This window comes from Pinus tabuliformis, chromosome J, assembly GCF_031772625.1.
Source record: "Pinus tabuliformis cultivar Carrire ecotype Pingquan chromosome J, CPIR1, whole genome shotgun sequence".
In the NCBI taxonomy this organism is placed as follows: Eukaryota; Viridiplantae; Streptophyta; class Pinopsida; order Pinales; family Pinaceae; genus Pinus; species Pinus tabuliformis.
This window is the reverse complement of record NC_142295.1, coordinates 110,783,513-110,793,717: the sequence shown is the minus strand read 5'-3', so window position 1 is coordinate 110,793,717 and position 10,205 is coordinate 110,783,513. Positions and strand designations below refer to the sequence as shown.

The 10,205-nt window shown below is 33.7% G+C and overlaps 1 protein-coding gene across 1 annotated transcript; it reads left to right on the top strand.

The window, feature by feature from the left end:
• The first annotated feature begins 529 nt into the window (after positions 1 to 529).
• On the top strand, positions 530 to 5,353 carry LOC149225780 (abietadienol/abietadienal oxidase-like). Its single transcript, XM_089377311.1, has 9 exons — positions 530 to 843; positions 2,255 to 2,582; positions 3,202 to 3,351; positions 3,742 to 3,978; positions 4,174 to 4,260; positions 4,461 to 4,539; positions 4,663 to 4,778; positions 4,864 to 4,982; positions 5,167 to 5,353. The coding sequence occupies exons 1-9, from the start codon at positions 605 to 607 to the stop codon at positions 5,255 to 5,257; spliced, it is 1,446 nt and encodes a 481-aa protein (XP_089233437.1). The 5' UTR covers positions 530 to 604; the 3' UTR covers positions 5,258 to 5,353.
• The last annotated feature ends 4,852 nt before the right edge of the window (positions 5,354 to 10,205 follow it).

Genomic DNA, 10,205 nt, shown 5'->3' with positions numbered 1-10,205 from the left:
TTATTATTTTTTTTTATAAAATATGTTTATCAATCATTTAATTTGTATCACCCTATTAATATATTATAATAAATAACTAAGTATATCATATTAATGTAAAAAATTATTATTTTTTTTATAAAATATGTTTATCAATCATTTAATTTGTATCACCCTATTAATATAAAATAAATTAAAAACAAATTTAATAAATAACTAAGACCTATAAACATAAATTAAAGTGAAATAAATTTAAATGATGAAAAATGCAGCAGGACAAATTTTTAGTTGACATAGAAAATGTAGGACCAACTTTTGAAATAGTTGACATTTTTTTCCATATCAAAGACAAGTTGAATTCTAGAATATGTCTAATTTCGTCGGATGCGACAAATTTTGGAATCTTGATTAAAATAGGATAAAGTCACTTTTGGATCTATGCAAATAATAATAAATAAATTACCTGAAATACGACAAATTTTGGGATCCATACACAGTAGTAGCCGCCGAGATCTTCAGCTAGCCATCAATCTCATTAATTAATCGAGCACCATAAAGAGCCCACCGGGGTAATAGTTCTCCAGCATCAGAACCAATATCCACTGATAGGATTAACGAGGCGCCAATGGCAGACCAAGTATCATTACTGTTGGTGGTGTTCACCGTAGCGGTGGCGCTCCTCCACCTTATTTACAGGCGGTGGAATGCCCAGGGAGGCCAGAGAAAGACTAATAATGAGAAGAATCAGGAGGTCCATCTGCCTCCTGGTTCGACTGGATGGCCGCTGATTGGCGAAACCTACAGTTATTATCGCTCCATGACCAGCAATCGTCCCAGACAATTCATCGACGACAGAGAGAAAAGGTAATAAGCTCTGTGTGTGTTTTGCTTCGTTTGTTTTTTTTTGAACTTTTAGCAATGTGCAGTACAGAGGGGTTTTATCAATGTGTAGTGGACAGGCGTTTGTTTGGTTGAAATAATAGCAAAAAAGGTTTTTTTTCAAAATTTGATCAATGTGCAGTACAGAGGAGATTTATCAATGTGAAGTGCAGAGTTTGTTGGGTTGAAATAATATAAAAAATAAGTTCATGGTTGAAATAATATCAAAAATAGGGTTATAATATTTCAAAATATGATGGTTTCAAATAATAGATCTCATTTAAATTGAAGAATCTGAAGTAAGTTCAAATAATTAATTTTATTTTAGATTTCAAAATATTTTTGGAAATGTTTGTTTGGGTAGCTTAATTTGTAATGGTCGTGGAAATGAAGTTTTACCCAACCGGAACTAGAAGTTTTAGGTTCAAATCTTGTGTTAGTGAAAATTTGGATTCAAATCTTGTGCTATCCCTGGAGGGTGAGGACTTGGGCTCAAATCTTGTGCTATCTACTGAGGGTGAGAAATTGGACACAATAAAGATGATCTTGGGTTCAAGTCCTGTGCTATCCCCAGAGTGAGAAGTTGTGAGAAGTTAGACATAATAAAGATGTAATCTTACTAAAATTACAACAAAAAACGTTTCTAAAAATTAGAATGCAATTAAGTTAAACACCAAAATATACCGATATAATAATAAGTATATTCTCCCCTAAAATACTCTGTATTCTGTCAAATTCTTGAAATGTAAGAATCATTTAGAATTGTAAATCACAAATTTTTTTGTTTTGAAAATGGTTGAAAATTGATTTTCTGAAATTTACAAGCGAATTAAGTTGAGCACCAAAATATACCAATATAGTAATGGGTAATTTTTCCACAAAATATACTGTGTGCTCTGTCAAATTTTTGAAATATATGATTTAGATTGGTAGATCATAGAATTTTTTGTCTGTACACTGTCAAATTTTTTAAATATATGATTTAGATTGGTAAATCATAGAATTTTTTGTTTATGGAAAAGATAAGTTGTACTCTGTATTTTTTTGAAATGTAAGAATGATTTAGATTGGTAAATCATAGAATTTTTTTGTCTTGGGAAGAGAAATATATGATTTAGATTGGTAAATCATAGAATTTTTTGTTTGTGGAAAAGATAAGTTGTACTCTGTATTTTTTTGAAATCTAAGAATGATTTAGATTTGGTGTAGTATTTATGATTTAGATGGGTAAATCATATAATTTTATGTCTTGGGAAGATAAGTTGAGTACTGATATTCACAGCAGAATTAATCAATTATGAATATTGACTTCAGAATATCAGAACCAGGAGATACCATTATATCGTAGGGCTCTGCATTAATATAAAATTCATTCATGTGGATATTGACATAACAGATACGATTCGGACATTTTCGTATCTCATTTATTTGGAAGCCAAGCAGTTATATCATCGGATCCCCAGTTCAACAAGTATGTTCTGCAAAACGAGGGGAGGTTTTTTCAAGCTCATTACCCAAAGGCACTGAAAGCTTTGATAGGCGATTACGGGCTGCTCTCGGTGCATGGCGATCTGCAGAAGAAGCTCCATGGAATAGCGGTGAATTTGCTGAGGTTTGAGAGGCTGAAATTCGATTTCATGGAGGAAATCCAGAATCTCGTTCACTCCACGCTGGATAGATGGGTAGACAAGAAGGAAATTTCTCTGCAGAATGAATGTCACCAGGTAAGTGAATTTTTTCAATTTTATTTAATTTTTTTTATTTGAGTTTTTATTTAAATTTAGATATGGGAAATATTTTGGAATTTGATCATGTGATTAAAGAAGTATGATCAACTTATAAAATATGTTCGAAATTTACAACTTAATTCAACTGCTATATGTTCAAATTTACAACTTAATTCAACTGCTATAGTCTAACCAAACTGTTTTTTTGTCTTGAAAATCATGGAAATTCCTGTCATATTTTGATAGAATCTTGCAGGAAATTTAATAAATCTTAGTTATAGTTGTCAATCTTCAATATTTGTTGTGCCCTAGAGGTTTTTGATAGTGCTGAATCCATTTCCATTATCAAAAACATGATTCAAACACCGCTACTGCATGATTTTTTGAAATTTTTTGCCCAAATTCCAGATTTTTTACCCTCCCTACCATTGCTCCACCTCCATAAACGCCTTTAAATTCAATTAAGTTCAAATTCAATTAAGGTCGAATTTATTTTGTAATTCATACAAGGAACTATTACTAATTCCTCCATAAACGCCTTTAAATTCAATTAAGTTCACATTTATTTTGTAATTCATACAAGGAACTATTACTAATTAATTATTTGTTGGTGTAGATGGTTCTCAACTTGATGGCCAAACAACTGCTCGATTTATCTCCTTCCAAAGAGACATATGAGATTTGCGAGCTATTCGTTGACTATACCAATGCAGTGATCGCCATTCCCATCAAAATTCCTGGTTCTACTTATGCAAAGGGACTCAAGGTAGGTATCTCATTAAAATTGTAAAATACCCTTAATATAACTGAAGTTTTATAAAATACCTTTAATATAAGGGAAGTTTTATAGTTCTTAAAAAATAAGGTTTTAATGAATTAAAACTGCACAATAACTTTGTTTTTATAGTTTTCAAAATAGGAATCTGAAGAATTGAAATAACTTGATTTTAATTTTATTTTTATAGTTATAATTATAATTATGAAAAAAAAAATTCTGAAAATTTGAAGTAATCTCATTTTATTTTTATAGTTATAAAAATAGAGATTTGAAGAATTGGGATAACTTTATTTTATGATGTTGTTCATTAACTTTGTTATTATAGTTGTGAAATAAAGATTTGAAGAATTGAAATAACTTCATTTTATGATGTTGTAGGCAAGGGAGGTCCTCATAAGAAAGATTTCCAACATGATAAAAGAGAGAAGGGATCATCCTCATATTGTTCACAAAGATCTGTTAACTAAACTTTTGGACGAAGACTTTATTTCTGATGAAATTATTTGTGATTTTATATTATTCTTGCTCTTTGCTGGACATGAGACTTCTTCTAGAGCCATGACATTTGCTATCAAGTTTCTCACAACTTGTCCCAAAGCATTGACTCAAATGAAAGTAAGTATAAATTCATTAAATCAAATAAATGTAAGTATATGTATAGAATATATTTGTTTTCAAATATTTATTTATTATGTGAAGTGAATTGGAAGGGATGAAAGTGTTTATAGTTTTTCATTTTCAATTTTTATGCTTATTAAATTTTTTGATTTATAAAATTATGTAATGAAGTATTTTATGTTGATATGATAGGAAGAACATGATGCTATATTAAAAGCCAAAGGTGGTCATAAGAAATTGGAGTGGGATGATTATAAATCAATGAAATTCACTCAATGTGTATGTAAATTATTACTTTTTTTCCACTCAATTCTTATTAACAAGGACGTTATTAGAAAGGATATGATTAGAGATTTGTTAGCCTTGTTAAAGTGATTAGAAAAGTTTTTTTAATAACTATTAAAAAACAATATTTATTTTATGATCCAAACTATGGAATATGGATATAAAGGTTGTGATTTCAATTTCATTCTTTACAGGTTATAAATGAAACACTTCGACTAGGTAACTTTGCCCCTGGGGTGTTTAGAGAAACTAAAGAAGACACTAAAGTGAAAGGTATTGTTGAGTTTTTATTTGGTAGATTTTATTCACGGTTACATACTTTTTCCAAATATTTTTACTTAATCATGTGTATTAAATTGTTGGTGTTAACATAATTTTGATCAATGTGTTTTATAGATTGTCTCATTCCAAAAGGATGGGTGGTCTTTGCTTTTTTGACTGCAACCCATCTAGATGAAAAGTTCCACAATGAAGCTCTTACATTTAATCCATGGAGATGGGAATTGGATCAAGTAGGTTCATATTTATGATGCGCTCTAAATTGAAAATTTATATGGTAAAATAATTACATAACTAAACTTATCCATAAATTTTCAGGATGTATCGAATAATCACTTATTTTCAGCTTTTGGAGGGGGAGCTAGGCTTTGTCCAGGGTCCCATCTTGCTAGGCTTGAATTGGCACTTTTCCTTCACATATTTATCACAAGATTCAGGTTTATTTCTCCTCTTTCCATATGTTTTACAATATTTAAAACTTTAGATCATCATTACTAAAAATGTTTTTATAAATTAACTATATTTTATAAACATTTAATTCAAAGCATAGACAATATAATTATTATGAAAACATTTTAAAATTAACAATTATATTGATTATTGTTATTATGTATATTGCAGATGGGAAGCACTTGCTGATCAACATCCCTCATATTTTCCATTACCTTATTTACCTAAAGGCTTTCCTATGCACCTTTATAACAGAGAATGAAGAAATAATTTGTTTATTTTGATGTAATACTTATAAATAAGCATAACTTTAAATTAGCGAATATACTAATTATAAAAAAAACATAATTTTAGTTTATTTTATAATTTGATTTTAAATTTATATATTGTATTTCTTTATTAATTTCTCATTAATATTAACAACTATGTTACTCAGATAACCAATATTAATGGAAAAATAAGAGGGATAGGTGGAAAAATGACTCATATGTATTAATTGATTTAAGCTTTGATAACTATTATTGCAATATTGCAGATAGATGCCCTCTCAAAAATACCTCTAGAAATTGTTGTCATATGAACTTTAGTAATAATAGTGGAGAAGCTTTAAGACTAGATTTAATGTTTTTATGTAGATTCCAAAGTGGAATTTCCTTTACATGATGGTGAAATGGATACTTTATGCATTGACAAATTGATTCTTATGATGCAGTGAAATAATATATAAATGAAGAGAAATATTTTTAGAAATGTACAAATAATCATTGTTATGGTGAGATAATTTGTGTGTGATGCAAGAAATCTTTCATTTAGGCAATGATCTTGTATGAACCAAGTTGATTTTTGCAACTAATTAGATATGTTTCTTATTTTAACTCTCTGTAATGTGTCTTCAGTGGATTATAAGGTTCAAGTAATCCTTCATTTTATAAATAAAAAATCACCCAATGTGGATAATTTTATTTTAGTGTGCATATCTTCAAATTTTCCAAAAGTATTAGAAACAACAAATTGTCATTTATGAAGGATTATAACATTCTCATGGGATATGTTAACACCATTTAAGGATTTGTGTTTGTATTAATCTCCAACATGATACCATTTTTTTCTCAAGAAATCATTTTCACATGATTTACTTGCATTACAAAATGTCATGTGTGATGCTTATTTCCACGTCTTTGACAAGAGAGTCCATTTCTTGTTTTTCTGTAGCAACTAACTTTTCTTATTGGGATCACAAACCTAACTTATTTTTTTTTCTAAGTAAGGCTAAACTATTATATTACAGCAAGAGCAAAGTTACATCATCAAAATTACAACGGGGCCGCGGCCCTGTAAGATTTGTCCTAGGACAGACAGTAGACACTGGAGTATTCATGCCAGGAGTACATAGGACACATGGACAAAAACTTAGAGCAACACTCATGTAGCTGACACATGAACAAAAGCACTTGAAGAACATCAACACAGAACAGAGATAGCATAAAACCGACACAATTACATAGAGACAGAGTAACAGATTCATATATGACCGCGTAGGGAGCTGACAGAGAAAAATTCTTGCTGTAAAACCTGGAGCGCGAGCTGGGCATGTTAATCTTCATCAGTAGTTTGCGGTTCATCTTCCGCCTTGCAGCAGGGAGGCTGGAGGATGGCCTTACCAGGGTTGCGCGTTCCACGGTCACTTGGGCCAGCGCCATAGTCACAAACAGGTTCTCTCGGGCCTGCTCCCGGGTCATGTATGGGCCGCATCATCTCAACAGCAGGGAATTCCATTTCCACCGTAGGAACAATCCCAGGAATGCGCGGAGGGTTGGCACGGGGATTGCCTTCCTCATCTTCCCAAGGATTGCTGCAGTGCTCCACAGAGACAGTCACGAAGAAAGTAGAATTGGCTAAGGTGCAGGGAAGGCGGTATCTCACCATTGGGTGTTCCGTATGCCCACAGTCCATTTGCGCTGGAGGTTCCCCTATTCTGCCTCTGCCCGGGGGCCTTCTCCTCGGCCTTCTGCACTCAGAGGTTTCTTCAATTGAGGAAGAAGTCGAGGGGGCTCTTCCACTGTAGCCTCCCCTTCCACTGTTACCCCTTCCACGATTGCGCTGCATTCTGGTCCTCTGAACAGCGCGATCAATTCCCCAACGCAACACCACTGTTGGCACAGGTTTACTGCTAGACCGAGTCCTAGCCTCCCAATTGCCCAAAGCTGTGGCTGCAGAGCCTTGACCTTCGCTCTCAAAGCTTGAATGAGAGCTGAGACTCTGAACCTCCACCACTTCCTTCGAAACCAGAACAAGAGCCAACGAGAGATGCGGGTAAGTAGGCACTGCCAAATTCTCAGAATCGCAACTGGCTTGCTTGTGAGCCTGCCAATTGCCCCACTCTGCAGCTGCTAAACACTTACATTCGCTCTCAGGGCCAGAATGAGAGCCGAAGTGTTGAACCTCCGTCACCTCCTGCAAGATCAGAACAGGTGCAGACGGGAAATGCGGGAGAATGTCCGAGAGATTGCAGTTATGAAGCGCCATGTTTCACTTCTCAAGACGCGCCATGAATGTCGACAGGACGCCTCTGTCAACACCCTTAACTCCCTTCCTTGAATGCAGCGGGTTGGTGAATTTATGGTGTGTCCTCCTGGCATGCGTGGCTCGTCCGGGCGGACACCTGCCCTTCGGACGAGCCTTATGCGCCATATGTCTAGCAACCACCCGCATCCGGGGCACAAACCTAACTTATTATAAGAAGGTAAAGTAAATAATTAGGGACACTAAATAATTTGAAAAGCTAAATTTAAATGTGTAATGAAGCTTGAGTGTGCATTTTAGTAAAATTGGTCATGGTAGTGAAAGCATTGAATTTGTGGATTCATTGTGTGCAACTAAAGTGTAGTTTGGAAAATTCATAATGTGATATTTGTATACAATGTCGATTAATTTAACCATGTACACTTATATTCCACACAACACTCTTTTATATGGATTGGCATGCATTTCCTTAAGTCACCCAATCGTGATTCAGACCATGTTTTTAATGCCTAGAATTAAATAATTTTTCTCAAATTTGCATATAGTTGGCTTATGAGATTTTTACAATTATTGAGCTAAACATTATTTTTTTTAAAGGAAAGGGTAGCTTTGCATTAATCAAACTTGAATCAAGCCAACACCTTTAAATTCAAAGATTGCACACTTTCAAGTCTGATCCAAAATTGTTCAAGATGTATCCTATGGCCACCCTCCATATTCTAAGCTATGATTCTAACTGCATTTATCCTATAACTTCTCCAAAAGACTCCACTAATATCTACAAAACAAAAAAACATTTACATAAACAATTATTGTATAAAATGTTATCTGTTACTCACCATATCCTCGCGAGGACTTTCTTTCCATGTCGCTTGTTCATTGGCCTCCTGAAAGGGGGACGCCGCTTTCGCTCCTTGTGTTTCATCCACTTGCATGATGAACTAATCATTGGACGAAGATGCATCATCAAGCCCGAAAACTTCCTTCATAATTCCCACCTTGGTTGATTCCACCATGAATTCCATGTTGTCAACTTTAAGATTAAGGTTAATCAATTTGGTTGCCAAATATTTGTCCACTAAAAGTTGAATGCGATCTACATCCTTTTGGATTCCTGTAAGATTATTGGACACCACTATAAAATGAGAATGAGCTTCCTAGACAATTTGTTCCCCTGGCTTAGCTATGAGCACTGAGATCTCATCCTTGAGTGAAGTCATTTGTTCCTTAGAAAGAGCGTCATTACCATTTGTGTTGGATGAAGCCATTTTGCAAACCATTTGACCCTGAATTTGAATCACTTGCATTCTCAAATTTTGTAGAAGGTGCTTGATATACTTTATTTGATCCTTGCCTCTTTCTGTAAACATCTTTTCACATTGATTGTGAATATCTTGTCTCTAAGCACATTCGGATTAAAACTCCATTCCCACTATCGCTACTCCAACCTTAGACATGTTTTTCATTAACTGCTTTAGCTCGATAAGAGTAATGTCTCTTCTTCCTTTGAGACAAAGATTAAATGTTATCTCAATCTAGCTCCACTTGTCATGTGTCATGGCCTCAATCCCCTATCGTTTTCAGTTGGTGATCCTCCTATGACAATCCTGCAGCTTATATTACCACCCGATGTGATCCTGTCATGCAATACATTTAATAAGGACATATAATGCCTTGTCAAATACTAATTCCAAATATTTCGACACCGTAAGAGACCTTAATCAGCGATTTTTTGTTCTCATGGAATATGGCATGTGATTGGGTCCCCTTGATCCAAAATAACCATCCCTTGTTCTAAATTGGAACCTCTATTTGCTTGTTCATCAACAATCTGATTTTTTTCCCTCTTAACATGATATATGTCAAAAACTTCCAAAATTTTGAAGAGAATCCCTATACGGAGGAATATAGGGGGAAGATATTCTTCCTTTTGATCTTTAATTTTGAGGCATATTTGAATGACAATCATTGAGTCTCCAATCAGACTTATGTGGTGGAATCCCCTGGAGCAGGCCATTTTCAGTCCTTTCCAGAAGGCTAAGGCCGCAACTTGATTGTTCGATGTGATTCCTAAACCCTGTGTAAATTTCATTTATATTTCTCCATTGGGGCAATACAAACCCTTCCCGCTCATGCCTCTCCTGAATTTCCTTTTGAAGCCCCATCGAAAAAGAGTTGATGATTGCTTAAGGATCTGTGACATTCATTAAACCGATCCCCTATCATTCTTACACAAAAGGAATAAACATTATTTTGTAATGTCACGAAAAACCCAATTTCATATTTACACTTATTATTCAATTAAAAGATAAAAGGATTAGGTTCTCATGTAATGAACAAGCTTTAAATATATTTGTTATAATTATGGTGGAGAAGAAGAGAAAGGGGATTTTGGTCGTCTATTAGCAAATTGTATGAGGCATTTAGCCATGGTTGTAGGTAGCATCTTGAAAAAATAGGATTTTCCCTATGATGTATGTGGGATGTAATGAATTCATAGTTTTTAAAATCCTCATATTTACAATAAATGATGCAAAATTGTTCTAAATTTCTATTATTTCAATTTTTAATTGTAATTGTGTTGTGAGTGAATGATGTTTAGAATGATGGTTAATGATGGTTAATTTAGAATGGTTAATGATGGTTTCCTAATTACAGTTTAGAATGATGGTTAACCAAGAAAATTA